The 17,492-nt window shown below is 59.2% G+C and overlaps 1 protein-coding gene across 2 annotated transcripts in view; it reads right to left on the reverse strand.

Annotated features, from left to right (window-relative positions):
- PPL (periplakin) overlaps nt 1-17,492 on the reverse strand; it is a 39,997-nt gene that overhangs the window by 14,320 nt on the left and 8,185 nt on the right. For both annotated transcript variants that reach the window (XM_079121690.1, XM_079121689.1), the window contains exons 2-9: nt 8,707-8,806; nt 4,047-4,201; nt 3,322-3,442; nt 2,572-2,697; nt 2,448-2,489; nt 1,307-1,468; nt 1,117-1,224; nt 272-367 (exon numbers count right to left, since the gene is read on the reverse strand). In XM_079121690.1, the coding sequence (XP_078977816.1) occupies nt 272-367; nt 1,117-1,224; nt 1,307-1,468; nt 2,448-2,489; nt 2,572-2,697; nt 3,322-3,442; nt 4,047-4,201; nt 8,707-8,806 (910 nt within the window). The remainder of the gene's footprint in view (nt 1-271; nt 368-1,116; nt 1,225-1,306; nt 1,469-2,447; nt 2,490-2,571; nt 2,698-3,321; nt 3,443-4,046; nt 4,202-8,706; nt 8,807-17,492) is intronic.

Consider the following 17,492-nt stretch of genomic DNA (forward strand, 5'->3'; position numbering starts at 1 on the left):
GGCCAGCCTGGGCAACACGCAACACTCATCTCAAGTGCTGGGGGCGGGGCTCAAGCAGTCTTATGTTTATTTCACCAAAATTAAAAACCCACACGCTCATTTGTGGGCCCCAGTGACTTGCTTGATCACACCCTTCCACCTGGTCCCCAGGGAGATGGACAGGGGCTCAGCAAGCCTGGGCCATGCTGCCAGCCTCCTGGATGGAGCCCACAGGGCCAGTGAGCCAGGCAGGTTCTGAGTGTCCACAACTGGGGCCTAACCCACAGGGTACCTGGTGGTAGTCCTCCATGAACTTCAGGTGGCTCTCCTCACAGATGAGAAGGTTCAGGTACTCCTTCCAGTCTGCGTGCACGGCCTCCATGTGTGCCTGCCGGGAAAAGGAGGGCGGCCTCTGCTGACCAGGGAGCCACACCAGCCCAGGCCAGGGAGCAGTGTGTGTGTGGGGGAGGCACCTGGCCTCGCCTGGAGCAGCTCCCACAGAGGTAGCCAGCTTGTGCTCAGGGATGGGAGGAGGAGAAGAGGGGCCACTGTGTCCAGGTGTGCCAGGCCCAAGGGACGAGAGGGGGTCGCATCCACCCAGAGCTCCTCCCTTAAGCGTTTCCATGAAGGTATCACAGGGGCTGAGAATCAGGGCTGAGTGTCTCCCCTAGACATATGAACTAGACTGCGACCTCATCTGGAAAGAGATCTTTGCAGATGGACTAGTGAAGGAACAGGGTGGCCCTGGATCCAACGGGGTGTGCTTATAAGAAGCAAAGCCACAGGCGTGCAGGGGAAAGGCCACACAGCGGAGGTGGGAGTGGAGGGGCCGACCCCGGGCCTGGGCTCCAAAGTCTGGCCTCCAGAGCTGTGAGCCCGTGGATTTCTGGGGTGTGAAGCTACCGGGTTAGTGGTACTTTGGCACGGTGGCCTCAGGAACTAAGGCGGGTCACACACTGGCTTCCAAAGCCCAGGAGCTGGGGCAGGACATGGAGAAGGACTGAGATAACAGAGGAGGCAGAGTCGGGCAGAGCGGGGTGGAGGAGGCACAGCCGTGGGCAGGCACGGGGCCCGGTCATGGGACCTCCACCTCCCGGGCTGCTGGGCAGAGGAGGCAGCCCCTTCCAGGCACACCACCTCGATGGCGTTCCTCCCAGGATGCTCAGCCGCCAGCAGCTGGTCGCCCTCGCTGTGCAGCTTGTTGATCCTCTCTTCCTTGGCCTCCAGGTTCCGGTTGATGAAATTCTGCATGGGGTAGGCAAGAGGCCTCAGTGCCCAGCCAGCAGCCCCAGGCCCTCCCGGACCCGTGCCCAGGCCCGGGGCCCACCTCATACTGGCGCCGGCGGCTGGGGTAGTCGAGGTTGCGGTCACTCCAGTCGTACTGCACACGGTCCCGGGCCTGCTGGTCCAGCCAGTAAAGCTCATTGGTGCAGCGCTGCATGTAGTCCTGCAGTGAGCTCAGGTGCTGCTGCCGTGCCTGTGACGCCGCCTGCAAGGACAAGGACAGTGCTGGGCCCAGCTGCCTCCCTCCCCGCCTCCTGCAGGGACCCCTTGGATAGCCACCCCACTCTCCAAACCCCATTCATTCAGTAGGCGTTTACTGAGCATCTACTACATGCTGGGCACAGGTCTAGAGAGCGAAACAGACAAGACCCTCTCAGGGCTGACGGTGTCCTGAAGCCAGTTTATCCAGCTGAAAACGGCAACACTGACCCACAGGCAGAGACTGGCAGGCACCTGGTGCTCAACAAATATCAGTACCAAGTTCTACTTTGACCATCTTGAAGGCTTGGAAGAAAAGGAGCACCTGGAACCACTTATGGCTAGGAAGAAGGGGGACAGGGCAGGAGGGCAGGAGCGAGAGGCTCACATTTTGCCCTGAAGAATAAGAACTGCCGCTGAGAGGCGAGAGCCGAGGACACCTCCAACATTAACCAGTTTAGTCCTCGGGGAACCCTGTGAGACAGGGTCACGTAGCAACTCCATTTTCAGATGAGGAAACTGAGGCTCCCAGTGACTAAGCAACTCACTCAAGGTCTCAGCTCCAACAAGCACGGGTACAGCAGGCCAGCTCCTGACCACCAGGCCAGGCCGCCCGTGTTCAGACATCAGGGTGTGAGAGGATCACAGCAAGGAAGCATTTGTGGGAGCAAGCTAAAGGAGCGGGTCTCTTCTGAAGATGGAAAAAGGGGGATTCCATCCAGAAAGCACGCAGTGTGGTGTGCTGCATACAGCAGGTGCTTAATGAACAAGCAGCCCGTTGCAGGACGGGTGGTACCCCCGAGTCGATCACAGTTTCCATGCACCAAGAGGAAGGGGCTGGAGTACTGTCCCTTCCCATGGACGTCCCTTCCGTTCTGATGGGGACATTTATCACGTGCCCATGTCACGTTTAGGAGGGCGAGTTGTCCCCTCGACCCCAAGCGTCTCCTCCCCGTAGGTGGCAGTCTTTCCCCAGAGCTTCTCACCAGCAGCTTCTGGTACTTGGCCTGGAGCTCGCTGTTCTGCTCCTGAGGGTGGAACCGAGAGTTCAGGGGAGGGCGGGTGCAGGCGCACCCCTCCCCAGGTCCCCCAGTCGCCGCACTTGCCCACCTTGTCCCCGTTCTTGGCCAGGTGGGGCCCGATGGCCTTGACCTCATTGTGGAAGATGTTGTGCTGCTCCACTTGGCTGTCCACCAGCGGCAGGTCCGTCCCAAAGCTCTGGCCACTCAGCTTGTCCTGGTGGGCAGGCAGGAGACGGCACAGGAGGGGTGAGCTGGCGGGACTCGCAACCGCCCCGTCGGCCTCCCTGGGCTCTCTGCCCTGGATGCGGGATGGTGCTCCCATCCTCACAGGACAGCTGGAGTGGACGCAGGGCCCTCAGAGACGCAGCCGAGGCCGTGGGCACCTGTGCCGCTGATGATGGCTGGGTCACAGCAGCCTCAGAGGCCCGCCCAGGTCACTGCTTCTATCTCACAGATGGGGAAACCCAGGCTGGGCGAGGGGAGGGCACCTGCCAGGGTGGTGCCACCCAGAGTGGAGAGCTGAGACCCACGCCTGGACGCGCATCTGCAACAGCCCTGACCGCACCCTGGCGGAGATGGACAGGCGAGGACACGGGGGCCAGGCGTCTGGCCATCCCTGCCTGCCCACCGCGCCCTGCCAGGGCCCCCGCGAGCCCGGCCTGGGAATGGGGCACACTGGCAGGGAAGGTCCTAATCTCTACCTGTGCTGCGTCACCCAGGATGTGGCCAGGCCGACACTGTGGCTCTCCCTCTTCTCATGGGGACATGGGGACAGTGGCCCCTCCCCCGAAGGACAGCGGGCTCTCCCAGCACACGTGCAGCCCCTGCCAGGCCATACCAGCTTCTCCTCCACCAGCGCCGCCCAGTTGACCTCAGGCGCCACCTCCCTCGCCGCCAGGTTGTAGATCTGCTTGTGCTTCTCACGGAGGTTGACCACTCGCTCCTTCAGCTGACGGATGCTGAACGGGGAGAGGCCGCCCTGTGAGTGGGGCCCAGGGACAGGCCCCTCCCAGCCCCAGTGTGGGCTTTCTACCCGTGGCCTGGGAGGACAGGGCGATGGTGGCCTGCAGCCTCCTACCCTCCCGCCCACTTCCCCTCAACCTCCTCCCTCCATCGGCATTTCCCAGGGGCCTTCTCTATGCCAGAGCCACAGAAGGTTCCTGAAGAAGCAGGCAGGACCACTGGAGCCCACTGTCCAGCAGTAGCCGTGATGGATAGGCGCAGGGGCTGTGGGCCAGGGGAGGGTCCCGGGCCGCTCACCCGTGCTGAGCTGAGGGTGGGTGACCAGCCCAGAAGTTGTGGGGCTGCAGCCACGAGGACCCTCCAAAACTGAGCCGGCAGGGAGCCCTGGCCATGCTCTGACCAGAACAAGAGCACGCACTCCCTGGGCCTCAGCTTTCCAGACGCAGAGTCGGAGCGTCGTGGGAGAGCGTGACGCACCCAGCCCAAGTGCTACATCCAGGCAGCCCTCAGCAAGGCCCATCTGGGACTCCGGTGTGTGGACAGGCTGCAGGCCCTCCTGCCTGGCCCCCTTGCTAAATGGTTCCCTGGGGATGGACCTACTCTTCAGCAATCATGTCCCCCTGGGGGTGCTTCTTGTGCTTGGCGATGGCCGCGTCCGCCTCCAACACAAACAGCAGCTTCTCGGAGTCCGACACCTTCTGCAGGACCACGTCCCGGTGCTCAGGTTGCTGGCCCTCCTGCAGCCGTGCCAGGTCCTGTGAGGGTCGTGAGAGAAAGGGGACAATGGGTGGGGACTCAGAGTGGGCTCTGTGGCCATGGGAGGCAGCGGGAGCAGCAGGACCAGCAGGAGGCTCCTGGGCCCTTCCCGCCCCCCCTCTGGCCAGGCCTACTACATGCTGGTCACTGGGACACGGCTGTAGACAGGGGGCCCTGCCTGCCTAGCATGTACAGTCTGGTCTGGGGACTGCTTGCAAGGTCAGTCACCAGCAGCCTCACGAAGGTGACTTCAAGTTCCCACCAGCCAGTGCTGTGAAGAGCATGTGCCAGAGGGAAGCAGGGAGACCCCCTTCAGCCCCAGGGACCCAGGGGGCCCCTCTGAGGCCGCAACACAGCCAAGGATGGGTAAAGGGAAGGCGATCCGGGCAGAGAACTGCCCACGGAAAGGCCCCCAGGGGTGCGAGTCATGGCTGGGCGTGGGGAGGAGCCTGGGGCTGGAAGGCAGGGGTGGGGCACGCAGGACCTGTGGGACACAGAGCACGCAGGGCCCTAAGGGAGGACAAAGAGCACAGGCCCAGGCAAGCCTCAAAGCAGCGTCTCCAGGGCTGGGCAGGGAGAGGACGTTGGTCTGAGGTGTGGGCTGGGCGGCCCCATGGGGGTCGAGGGGCGGAGTTGGTGCACAGGTGGGGCTGGTGGGAAGGAGCAGCACAGGTGGATGTGCAGGAGGGGCCGTCACAGTCTGCCTGGGAGTTCAGGGCCTTGGCTCACGGAAGACCGAGCCAGGAATTGGGTGGGAGAGCAGGCGTCTGGAGTAGCCCGTCAGCTTTCCTTGTCAGCACCTAAGATGCCGGGCCTCTGGGATGAATCCCTGAGGGACCCACATGCAGCAGGGGAGGTGACCCGGCCGACCTGGGTCCCCGTCTCTGCAGAGGAAGCAGAGCTGGGTCTGGGACCTGGCTCAGTGGCACAGCTTGCCCTGCATGCCGGAGGCCCTGGGTTCCACCGGCCGAGCCCCAAATGACAGAGTCGAAGTGGCCTGGGGAACACAGCTCAGTGAGAGTAACAGATGGCACCTCAAAACACGAAGTGGACAAAGACCTCGAGGATGGGAGATTCTGCTCCTGTGAAGTGGCCTGAACAGGCAGAGCGAGCAGATGTGCAGCCGCCTGGGGCAGGGGCACAGTGGCACCAAGAGCACTGCTCATGTCCCCTCGACGCAAGATGAAACCACTCTGCATCGGACTCCTGGCAACTGCCATGCCACTTGCTAAAGGTACTGAAAGTCATCACGTAGCACGTTTGAATGGCCTGTACTTTGTGACCCGTGAAATGCACAGCGACAAGGCTGCTGACAGGGAGAGGGCTGGGTGCAGCTCACGTGCTTAGCAGGCCCGCGGCCCTGGGTTCCACCCCCAGAACTAGAAAAGGAAAAAATGGAAACGGAACAAGAGATGGCAAAAGGAAAAAGAAATGAACAGGGGACGTGGCGCCTGGTGCAGCGCAAGGACTCGGCTTCCCCTGGGAGGAAGAGCAGGCATCTGGGCAGCACTGCCCTGGCCGCTCAGGGAGGGCAGCGCACAGGGTGCTCCGGGGCCGAGTGAGGCCAAGTGGAGAGGTCAGCAGAGCTGGGACCCTCACGCCCAAGGGCCAGCCTGGCCAGCGAACTGCACCTAACAGCAGGCTTCTTGGTGCAGCTGGCATTTGCTCTACATCCTCGACTGGGAGCCCTCCTGGCAGCTGCAGCATCAGAGACTGATTTTGCAAAGAGGGGAAGCCAGTCGCTCATCACCTGGTTCACAGGTGGGGCGGGCACGCTCTCACAACACGCTGGCTGAGACAGGGAAGAGAGAGCGAGGGACGCTGGACGCTCAGGAGGTCAAAGTCAGCAGAACTGATCAAAGGCAGGAGGTCAGCAACGGGCCGCCACGGAGGGACACAGATTGGGACAATCACCAGGAGCTTTCTGGAAAATGTTCTTTGTTCTGCCTGGGCAGTGGTTACATGGCTGCCTACCCAAGTGAAGAGTTATGGAGGTGAACCCTTAAAGGTGGGCGAGTCTAACCAGGCGCAGTGGCCATGCCTGTACTCCCAGCAGCCCAGAAGACAGAGGCAGGAGGATCGCAAATTGCAGGCTAACCTCAGCAACTTAGTGAGACCCTGTCTCGAGATAAAAATAAGTAAAAAGGGCTGGGGAGGTAACTCAGCGGTAAAGTGCCCTTCAATGCAATCCCCAGTACCCCCCCAAAAAAAGTGCCTATACACTTTATATGAGCCATACCTCAAGAGAAAGCGTTCTTAAAGTCACCGGAACTGACATGCCCAATAAATCACTCACACACAGGACAGAGGAGAGAACAAGCCATAAGAGTGGCCGTCACTGGCCAATCTGGGTGGTGGAGATGGGCAGGTCTGCTGTCCAACTCCTCCCACTTTTCTGCCTGTCTGAACATCTGGCAGACACAGAGGGTCACCTGGGGTAGGATTCTGTTTATTTGAAATACCCACACTAAGTAAATGCATGGAGACCCAGAGCAGCTTCGTGGCTCTGAGGACCAGGCTGAAGGAAGGAGGACCTGTGCCCAGGGTGGGTGGGGTTGCCTCCAGGGACGGGAAATGTCATGCTAAGCACCACTGTACTGCACCCTTCAGACGGTTAGGTCGACAGTATGTGGAGCTCACTTACTAAAAGATGGAACATTCTGGTACAACCCGAAATGAAAAGTTGGACCCGAGTCGTGTACAATGACTCCAAGTGCATTCTGCAGTCATGTACGACTACATAGAACAATTTAAAAAAAAAAGAAAAGAAAAAAATCATAGGAAAGAATACTCTGAAAAAAAAAAAAACACCAAATTTTAATGTTCAATATTTCTAACTAGTAAGATTCTAAGTGACTTTAATTTTCCTCTTTGCATTCTTCTGTATATTCTAATTGTTCTATATTGAACAAATTTCATTTATAGCAATAAAATGTGTTATGTAAAAAAATTTTAATGAAAAGTAAAAAAAAAGATGGAACATTCTGGAAGACTTCTGGGTAATTAAATTCATAAATAATGACATCTTTTAGAGAAAGTAAAAGACCTTCCAGCCCACGTAGCCTTCAGAACGAGGCTTCTTTTTTCCAGAGTATTCAAACCAAGTTAGAAAACAGTTCAGCATGACCTCCCAAACACATCATGTTACTCTGAGTCATTACTCCAGGCAAATCAACGGTGCTGGGCCCTGTTCACACTCACATGCACACTCATGCACACACGTGTGACATAAGGTCAGACAGACACACAGCTAATTGCTGGTGGGGGTTCTGTGGGATTTTAACTAACTTGGTTATACTTCTTTGCCCTGATATGAATACATGTTATTCTTGTTGCAAGGGAAAAAAGAGACACTCCCTAAAAAGCTGTTTTTCATTTAGGAAAGGAAAAACACCGCTGGGGGACCAGAGAAAAGTCACAGAGGAGCTGAGCTGGAGGGGGTGGGAGGGCACAGGGCAGGAGGAAGTGACCACCGAGCCCCAGGCCGCCCCACCTGCCCACCTTCCCCGTGGACAGGCCTCGCAGGTGCACACCTGGGCTGCCAGGGCCACTGTAAGCTGGAGAACTGAGGGACTCCTGGGGTGGCTAGCTCAAGCCCAGCCGCGTCCAGCTGGCTCGCGGAGAGTTCAAAGGCAGCTACCTGGCAGCTCACTGTCAGGCAAGATGAGAGCAGCTGCTCAGGCCTCAGGAGACCCTGCAGGCTTGGGACAGTTGTTCTCCCGTGTCTCAAAAGGAGAGACTGAGGCATGGGTGAGGAAGTGATGTGCCCAGCTACGTCCTCCCTCTTCTCCGGCTATGGAGGAGAGAGTCTGCACTCTGGGTCCTGGCCATGGAGGTACGAGTGGGAAGGATGCTACTGGTGATGGTGTGGATTGCTCAGGACCTACAGAATCTCAGATCTCTCCAACAGGGATGGGGTCATGGCTCAGTGGTGGAGCACTTGCCTGGCACGTGTGAGGCACTGGGTTCAAGTCTCAGCCCCGCATATAAATAAATGAATGAAATAGAAAGTCCATCAACAACCAAAAAAAAAAAAAAAATTTAAAAATATCTTTCCAACAAAGACAGGGACAATTGCTAGCATTTTAGGGGAGGCATGTACATGGGGAGGTAGGTGACCCATTTGCTCAAGGTCACACAGTAGCGGGCAGGGCCAGATCGCTACCCAGGGCAGGCTCCCGAGACTGGTTCTCCTCTGGATCAGGGAAGCTGCTCCCAAGGCCCAGGGAGAGGCAGGAACTCAGTACCAGGAGGTCCTCTTCCCATGGGCAATGCTGTTGCAGAGAAGGACTTCCTGACCTCGGTGCCACTGACCTTTGGGGCTGGACTGCCCTGTGGTGGGACTATGCACTGGAGGATGTCCCTGTCCACACCAGCTAGAGGCCGAAGCTCTGCCCATGCACACTTGTGTAGCCACAACCGTCTCCCACGGGACACATGTCCCCTGGGGAGCAGAACCACCCCGGGTGAGGACCGCTGACCGGGGCGAGATGGGGGCACTCACGCTCTGCATCTTGGCCCCGGCGTCCACGATGTTCTTCTCCACCTGATCCGCATTTTTCTGCAGCTGCTCGATCAGCTCTGAGAGCTCCTTGTTGGAGATGCTGTGGGCAGGAACCAGGGGAGGTGGGCCGAGAGCCGCGTGGGCCCCGGCAGCACCCCTTCCTCCCAGCCTGTCCCCTGCCTGGGCTCTGCCTTCTCGGGGGCTTGGCTGTCCCAGAGTGACATCATGGACACCAGAGGTAAGGCGATACCTATCGTGCCAGCATCGGCCCCACTTAGGTGACTCAAGATGACACTTCCATTCTGCCCTGTTGGAGAAACTCAGCTTTTCTTTTTCTTTTTTGGAGACAGGGTCTTGCCTGGACTGATCTCAAACCCCTGGACTCCAGAGATCCTCCTGCCTCAGCCTCCTGAGTAGCTGGCACTACAGCTGTGCATCAACCATTACCTACGTTCTTTTTTTACTGAGATATAATTCACATAAATCTGCCCATATACTTGGTGCCGTTAGGATATTTGGTCTTGCCACTATCTAACTGTGGAACGTTGCCGTCACCCCAAGCCTCCTACCTCTTAGCAGCAGCCTCTGGCAACTGCTAATCTACCTCCTGTCGCTGTGGATTTGCTTGTTCTGGACATTTTATGCCAATGTGGTCCTTTGTGTCTGGAACGACTGCCTTAGCTAAGGTCTGTGAAGTCACTCGCGCTGTGTATCTGCGGGGACTTCCTTTCACGGCGGGATAAATTTCTATCATACAGGTGGGTTCTGAAGGATGGGGGAGTCTGGGGGCCACGAGACAGGCAGTCCCTGGGTGTGTCCAGTGGGGTGGGCCTGGCTGGACCCAACCTTCTGAGTCTGGGTCTCCAGGGCTGAGCAGGAGGCTCTGTGCTGTGGTCACTGACTTCCAGGTTCTCAGGCAGACCCTGATACCCTCTGGGTGCTGTAAGCTGGGCAGGCTGGGGGCACAAATGGCAGCAGCAAACAGGCTGTGAGCACATCTGTCCATGCCCTGAACCTTGCCCAAGGGCTGCCCCAGGCCGGGCCCGGACGCACAGGACTGGGGCTCACAGAGAATGAGACCAGGCTGCACCTTCTCCCAGAGCGCGCCCCAGGGAGCCGGCTCCTGCAGGTCACTCCTGGACAAAGCTCTGCGCCAGCCGCTGGGAAAACCCCCCTGGCAAGTTCACCAGTCAGTAAGGGCTTGAGTGCCCCAGGGGGCAAAGCTGGGAGTGGCCGCAGGGCACAGAAGGGGACTCTGGATGGAGAAGTGGTAAGGTGGTCTGGGCCACCCCTCTCGGCCCACGAGCCCCAGTTCCCACTCCTTGGCTGGGCAGACCACATGGGAACGAGTCCTCCTGGGCCCTCAGCCACCAGACTGACCACCAGCTCACCTGCTGTGCCCACAGACGGTGGTCTCAACCCAGACATGTAGCCCAGGACTTTGCCCACCGCGGGGCCTGGGGGGCTTCGGCCCTCTTGGCCCAATACCACTTGGTCGTGGCCCTCCCCGTGGGCCCTCCTATGGGGAGGGGCCCTACACAGGAAGCCACCTGTGGACCCCACGCTGGCAGAGCCGTTTCCAGCTGATCCAGCACTCAGCACGGGGCCCAGAGCAGGGGGCGACCACCAGTCCTGGGTACTCAGGCTCCTGGGGGTACAGTGCAGGAAGAGAACTCGGCGGGCCACAGGCCCCAAGGCTGGCTGGGCTTCGCTGGACGCCAAGCCTTCTCTGTGTGCTGTGCCCAACCTGGGGCATGTTCACAGGCACCAGGTCACTCACCTGAGACCTGGGAGGTTCATGCTTCCTTTGCAGGTGAGGAAACCAAGGCTCAGAGAAGGCAAAGCACCTGCCCAGGTCACAGGGCACGTGAACAAGGGGCCAGGATTCTGCCCCGGGCACCAGCAGCTACTCACGGGAATGCCAGGGAAGATCATGTGCCAGCCAACAGCAGCAGCAACCTCACAACAGCGTGAGCTGATGCTGACTGCCACTCACTGCTGACTTAGTCTCCATTAGAGCACTGGGTGAACCACTGTGAGAACCACATCAGCATTGCTACGCTAGAGCTGTGGACACTGAGGACCAGAGAGGTTAAGTAACTTCCCCAAAGTCACACTGTAACTAGACAGCAAAGCCAGGACTCCAACCCAGGCAGGCCCTGCAGTCCAGGCCCTAACAACTCATGTGGCAGTCATTCAGGGCTCCCAGTACACGGAGTATACTTGCCAGATAGATTTAAAATGCCCGGTGCTCAGACCCACAACAGGATACTTTTCCACCACTTCAATGGTACTGTCGTGGCCACTGGGCCCCTGTGTGTGCTGGTGGGCACAACACAGCCTGGCAGCTCAGAGTTCAACTTTGAAAAGTTGATCATAGCTGGACACTGTGGCACACGCCTGGGATCCCAGCAACTCGGGAGCCTGAGGCAGGAGGATCACAAGTTCAAGGCCAGCCTGGGCAACTTAGCGAAAACTTGTCTCAAAATAAAAATTAAAAATGGGCTGGGATGTAGCTCAGTGGTCAAGAGCTCCTGGGTTCAATCCCTAGAACTAAAAATAAATACATAAAAGCTGAACTTAGAGGTCTATGACCTGGCAATGGCTCCAGGGCCCACCTGAGACGGCCCATCCGTCACGCAGACACTCACACAAACGTTCACAGCAGTGCTACTCACGGGGCCAGAGAAGGCGAATGTCCACCCCCTGGCCAGTGAGTAAGCCAGGTGTGGTCTGTCCATACTATTCAGCCAAGACGGGAGCGCAGCTCTGGTCTGGGACCTGGCGGCAGACCGTGCGAACAGGGGGCCAGGGAAGGCGCCAGACGCGGGTACCGCAGTGCCTGGCCCCGTTCATGAAACGTCCTGAGCTGCAGGATGAGCGGTCCCTGGGGTGTGAGTAGCACTGAGGGGTACGCAGGGTCTTTCGGGGATGAAGATGTGCTGAGATCCACCCTGGAGATGCCACACACATCCATAAATACGCTGAAAACTGTGCACACCAGAGGAGTGCGGGGTGCGGAGGGCGCATCATGTCACAGCAGAACAGTGACCAGAAGGTCGGCCCAGGCCATCCAGTTACCGGGCTCCGTTTCTCCTCCCTGCCCTGCCTCTTATCCTGGGCTCCCTGAGGCTGGGTCAGAGGTGGCTCCCAGCCTCCTGAAGATGCCAGGCTGCCTGTCTCCAGCCCAGGGCCAAGTGAGTCACATGGTAGCTCATGAGTAACACCCACCCCCCCCAGGTAAGCAGTTCCCAAGTTGTCCCTGCCTTACAGATGGGAATCCGAGGTGCCAATGATCCAACCAGTCACGGTCCCACAGCTGGGAGCGGGCCAGAGCTGGATTTGCGTCTGGAAGTCTGGGCACTTCTGCCCCTTGAGTTGGGTCCTGAAAGGGTCCTGCTTTCTCCCTCCTGCTCAGGAGCCAGCCACCGGTGTCCAGTGAGAGCCGCAGAGACCCATTGGGAGCACAAGAATGTGGGCAGGCAGTGGGTGGGACCTGCCGCGAGGGGTGTGGTTCCCAGGAGTGCTGGGAACTGGCTGGGCTGGTCCCGCTGCACAGGGGCAGCCACACGTGGTGGCCAGGGCATGGGCTCCTCCATGGAGGCTGGGACGCAGCCACAGGGTGAGCCAGAGAAACTGAGCACCCCACCCACCCACCCAAGAAAAGGGGAAGGCCAAGTGCCACACCAGAGGGACACGCCACCCTTCCTTGCTTGGAGGTCAGCATGGACGTATGTGTTGAGGCCGGCGGCCACTGGCCCTTCAAGGTGCCTGGGAAGCCATCCGGCCTCACCTGCTTGTCACTGGAGTCAGCAACCTGGGGCTGCAGAAGTGAGGGCACCTGCCCAGGTCACAGGAGGCTGCCCACGTAGGGGAGAGACTTCAGTATCTGGAGCCGGTCAGGGCTCAAATCCCGAGTGCACCAGCCGGCTGTGTGGCACGGAGGCCAGTCAGGTCCCGAGGCTCAGTTTACGTAAAACGGGAGCAAGAAATCCTACTACCTAGTTAAGGGTCAGGGTCACTGCTGGAGACATCTGAATCAAGTTCCAGTGATAGCCTGTGGGGGGTTCAGAGCAGCGCGAGGGCTGGAAAGCAGATCCACTCCTGCGTGCGCCACCGGCGGCCTGACCAGTGCCTGACGCTAACTGGCACTCGGGAGGCCCCGCAGATGCCTGCCCCCCCAAAGGTATGGAGGTGCCACCAGCATGGGGTGCAGTGGCCCCTGAAGTGTTTGCAGGCGGGCACTCCAGCAGGGCTGCCCCTGGCGGGGGCCCTGAGCCCTTCCGTCCTCCCTGAGGGTTGTACCCATGGGGCCCCTGCTTGCCTGCCACTCAGTCCTATGAATTGGGCTTCTCCTACAAACCCAGGAACTCCACAGTGGAGAAGAGGCCAAAGTTCCCATCCCCAGCACAGGTTCTGGTCCCCGAGGAGAGTGCAGCATCCCTCCACCTCAACACCACAGCCCAGCAGGCAAACCCAAACTGAGGCCCTGCCACACAGCAGCTGACCAGGCCCCTCAAAAGTGCCAAGGTCATGGAAGACCCAGGAAGGCAGAAGGACTGCACAGACTGGACGTAACCGGGGAGACCCAGGAACACAGAGCCACCAGGGCCACAGAAAGGGACATGAGGGGAAACTGGAGAGGTTAGAAAAGAGCCTAAGAGGGTGGAGGGGGTTCTTCCTAGACTTCTGGGGTCTCCTGCGAACACTGGAGGAGTTGACACCTGTCAGTGACGGGGAGCATTCCGAAGTCCGCCCGTGATAGGGAGGCAGTGGGTGCCAAGCTTCCTGAGATGCCCCTGCCCTGGCCCAGACCCTCCTGATGAACGGGAGCAGGGCCTGGATGCGAACCCAGGCTCAGAGGGCCTCAGAAGCAGCCCCCTGCCCAGGCCAGGCTGTGGTCAGGGGCTGCTTGCCGGCTGGGTCCTGCAAGCCCAGGGGAGCCGCCTCCAGCAGACACTGTTTCTCTGGAGAATCAGCCCTTGTTTCCTTCCCCTGAGGCAAGGAAGGGAAATCAGGCGGGGGCTGGCTGGGAGGCCACCTGGTGCCTGCTCAGAGCCCGGGGCTGATTTTGAGGACACCAGAACCAGACAAGTGCTTCCTAAGGCTGAGCCTGCAGACAGAGCCTGGAACAGGTGCCTCTTTGTGTCCCCAGGATGGATCTGGGGCAGAGCAACTGCAGAGGGAGGACCTGGGAGCTGAAAATGGCAGCGAGTCCACTGCTTTGTCCCCGACAGGTAGAGCGTCAATGACCACAGGCTGGCCGACACGGTGGCCACACCTGTCATCCCAGGGACCTGGGAGGCTGAGGCAGGAGGTAAGGCCAGCCTGAGCAACTTAGCGAGACCCTGTCTCAAAATCAAAAATGAAAAGGGCTGGAACACAGTTCACTGTAGAGCACTCCAGAACTGCCCCCCTGAAAACAAGAACTTGCTGAGAGCATGGGGGGCAAGCCACTGGGGCATACTGCTGAGGTTCTCATGAAAGGATCGCCGAGAAGCAACAGGCAGGAGGCGGCTTCTCCCTTTGACCCGGCTTCCCCTCCAGGATTGGGGCTCCTTCTGAGGAGCGCATAAGTCAGCAGCTGAGGTCTGAAGCTGGAACCCACTGATGTGGCTGATGTCGTTCGTGGCTAAAACAAGACCTCGGGCCACCCACACCGTTCTGCTGATCTGGTTCTACTTTGTGCACATCACTTGCCTGGGTGCTGGGAATTTGCAAATGACCTCGACCTTCAGAACTGGTGTGCACGACCGGGGCCCTCCAGGACCCACACCCCGCCTGCATCTGCTGCCTGGGGGTCGGTGGGTTAGGGATGTGAAGAGGAAACAGGCGTTCCTGCTGCTCTGTCTGCAGGAGAGAAACCATGGAAGGGAGGGTGGAAAGGCCGTGTCCACTGGGTTGTTCCAGCAGAACCCAGGGATCATCCCAGATCCTGCCTGTGCATCCTCCTCCATCTGCCTTATGGCTCCACCTTGGTCAGGGCCACTGCCTCCTATGTGACCTGTGCCACCCCCCTCTATTCTGACAGTGTTTGGACACAGGTAAGTTTAGGCTGGACAATGGGGTGACCTGGTTGCCTTGTAGGAAGATCTGGGAGCTGGGGAGACCTGCTGCTAAGCCTCCAGCCCCCGAGGGCAAACCCTGCCCCTGGAGAGACAACCAGCAAGGACACACAAGTGTCCACCCCCCAGCCAGCATCAACCCAGGAGGGGGCTGCAGGCGGGCAGCCTCAAGGCCACGCTTGCTTTCGGTGATCCCATCCAGGTCCTGCCTCTCCGGCTGCCTTCTCCTCTCTACCTGGCCTGTAGGGGAAACTGAGGCAGCTTCACTCAGGGCTGTGGGCTCTGTAGGTCCCTTAGCCTCTCTGAGCCTTGATTTCCTTGTTTGTGAGATACAATAGGCTACAGTGATTCAAGATGACCCCCGAGAGCACTCTGGACTGGCCACTGGTGATGGCCTCCCTGCCGTCACTGGGGTGCAGCAGGCTCTGCCAGGCAGGGGGCTCTGTCCACAGCACCCTGCATGGAGTCCATCCCAGAAACGGTCCAAGCACCTGCCGCAGCTGGAGTAACGGCATTCATGACATCGCCTGTCACAGCCTTAACCCCCCCGCCCGTCTGCTCATCATGTCACTAAGGGAAAGCCACACGCAGCAGGTGGGAGGGTCCCAGGTGGGAGCTGGGCACTACGTTGCTTTGGTAGAATGCCAGCGCCATCCAATAGAAACAGACATAGGCCACCCTTGGTGGAAATTTCTGAGTAGCCACAAACAGTAAAAAGAAACAGGCCAACATCATTTTCATACTTTATTTAACCTGAATACCCCAAACAGGGCCCAGCAATGAGAGCACCGCAGAGCCCTTTTACGGTTTTTTACACTGCCTTCGAGGCCGGGCACACCTGGAGCTGGCAGCCACCGAGCAGGATGGTGGGCCCCAGGTGACCTGCAGACTCATGCCTGCTCCTTCTAGGCCTGCTGACCACGTCTGCCCACCTCACTTGGTGCCTGGTACCTCTGGCTGCTCTTCCCTTGGCCAGCCCTGCCTCTTGCCCCTGGCTGCCTGACTCCAAAACAACCTGGACTCCCGGCTGTGCCCAACAGAACAAGGTGCCCAGAGAGTCGGGGGCGAAGCCACGCACGGCCGTAGCACCTGGGCCCGGGGCAGAGCGGGGGCATCTTCTTCACTGAGAGGCCACTCTGGGTTCACACCCTGCCGACCTTGGAGAGGTCAAATCCCTTCCACCGCCTCCATCCCAGTTGTCCCTGCCTCCCCCGGACGTCTGTCTCCCTGCCAGGTCCTGGCTGTCCTTCCTGTGTAGAGATGGGGCTCCGTGGGCCCGTCCTTGCAGGCCACCTGGTTCTCCAGGCCTGAGCCCGCGGTCCACCATCACCAGCGGGCTGTGGTTCCACCCTCCCGGGGTCACCCTGTCTCAGTGGGTTGGGGCGCAGGTGCCTCAGCCGTGGAATGTCTGGAATGCACAGGAGGGCACACCCCTTCCCAGGAGCGGCCTCGCCCTCAGAGCCAAGCTGGGCCTGTCTTCCTGCCAGCCCCTGTCATCCTCCTCTGGTACCCTGCCCGCCTCCAGGGCCAGCCAGGGCCTCCATGGCTCCCTGGGCCCCCTGGGGTCTGGTGGAGGCTCACCTCGGGTACTGGGCGGTCCCCGCCCTCACCTTTAAGCACTGCTGCCCAGGTGGGAGGACCCAAGGCTCCTGGAATGTCTGTCCTGCCCCCGATACCGAGGCAGCAGGCAGCAGGAAACCAACCCTGAGTGGGAGCCACCGAATAGCGAGCGTCCCCACAGGTGCTGCCTGCCCAGCCCTTCTGCTCCTCAGCCACCGAAATCCTGCACCCCAGGAGGAAGGCACGCCCAGGGTTTCCAGGGCCCTTGTCCCAGCCCCACCAATTAGGCTCCAAACTCCTGGACAATATCACACATCTTTTATGGGGGTGGGGGCCTTCCACAGCCCTTAATTCTGGGACTTGCCTAACCCTCGGGCTCAGTAAACAGGTGCGGCACTAAGCAGATGTTCCACACACACCGGCAGCTCCTACGTCCTCATTTCCCAGATGAGGATCACTGAGGCTCAGATGGGTGAAGAAACCTGTCCAAGGTCACACAGCTAGCAAACAGTGATACCAAGGCCCCAACCCAAGCACCCAGGCGCCAAGGCAACCTCCTTGGTACAAGAGGGATATTGCTACCAATCTACACCCACCCTACCACAGAGAGCGTGACGGGAGACAGCGGGAGGACTGGGCGATAGGGCAAGGCCTTCGCCGCCCCGGGGAGGCCCGGTTAGTTACATCTTGTTGGCGTCTTCATCAGTTATCCCAGCTGGTGGGTGATCATCAGTGGAGGTAAACTGAGGCTGACTCACTCTCCAGAGGTGGGACAAGGACCTCCCAGCCCTGTCCCTCTGAGCAGACTTTTCAAGCACAAGGAACTGGCCCTGAGCGAACCTGGACACACCTCAGCCCAGTGCCTGACGCAACTCCCCTCTGACCCTCTGCGGAGGTAGGTGTTAGTCCCACTGCCAATGAGGACCGCCTGCCAGGGTTAGGACTAGCAAATGGCTGTCCTAACTGCTGCAGCTCCAGCTGGCACGTTCTAGATTCGCTAAGTGCTGAATACATTTCCACTCACACCCCAACTCCTGCAGGAGCCCCTGCTTCAGGCCCTAGGGACAGACCTTCTCCAAGCCCCTGGAGACTTGGACTTCTGACATGGTATGGAAAGCATGCTTGAGTAGCACCTGTTTACTGACTCCTGAGCTTATTCAA

Source organism: Sciurus vulgaris (genome assembly GCF_902686455.1).
Source record: "Sciurus vulgaris genome assembly, chromosome: 18".
In the NCBI taxonomy this organism is placed as follows: Eukaryota; Metazoa; Chordata; class Mammalia; order Rodentia; family Sciuridae; genus Sciurus; species Sciurus vulgaris.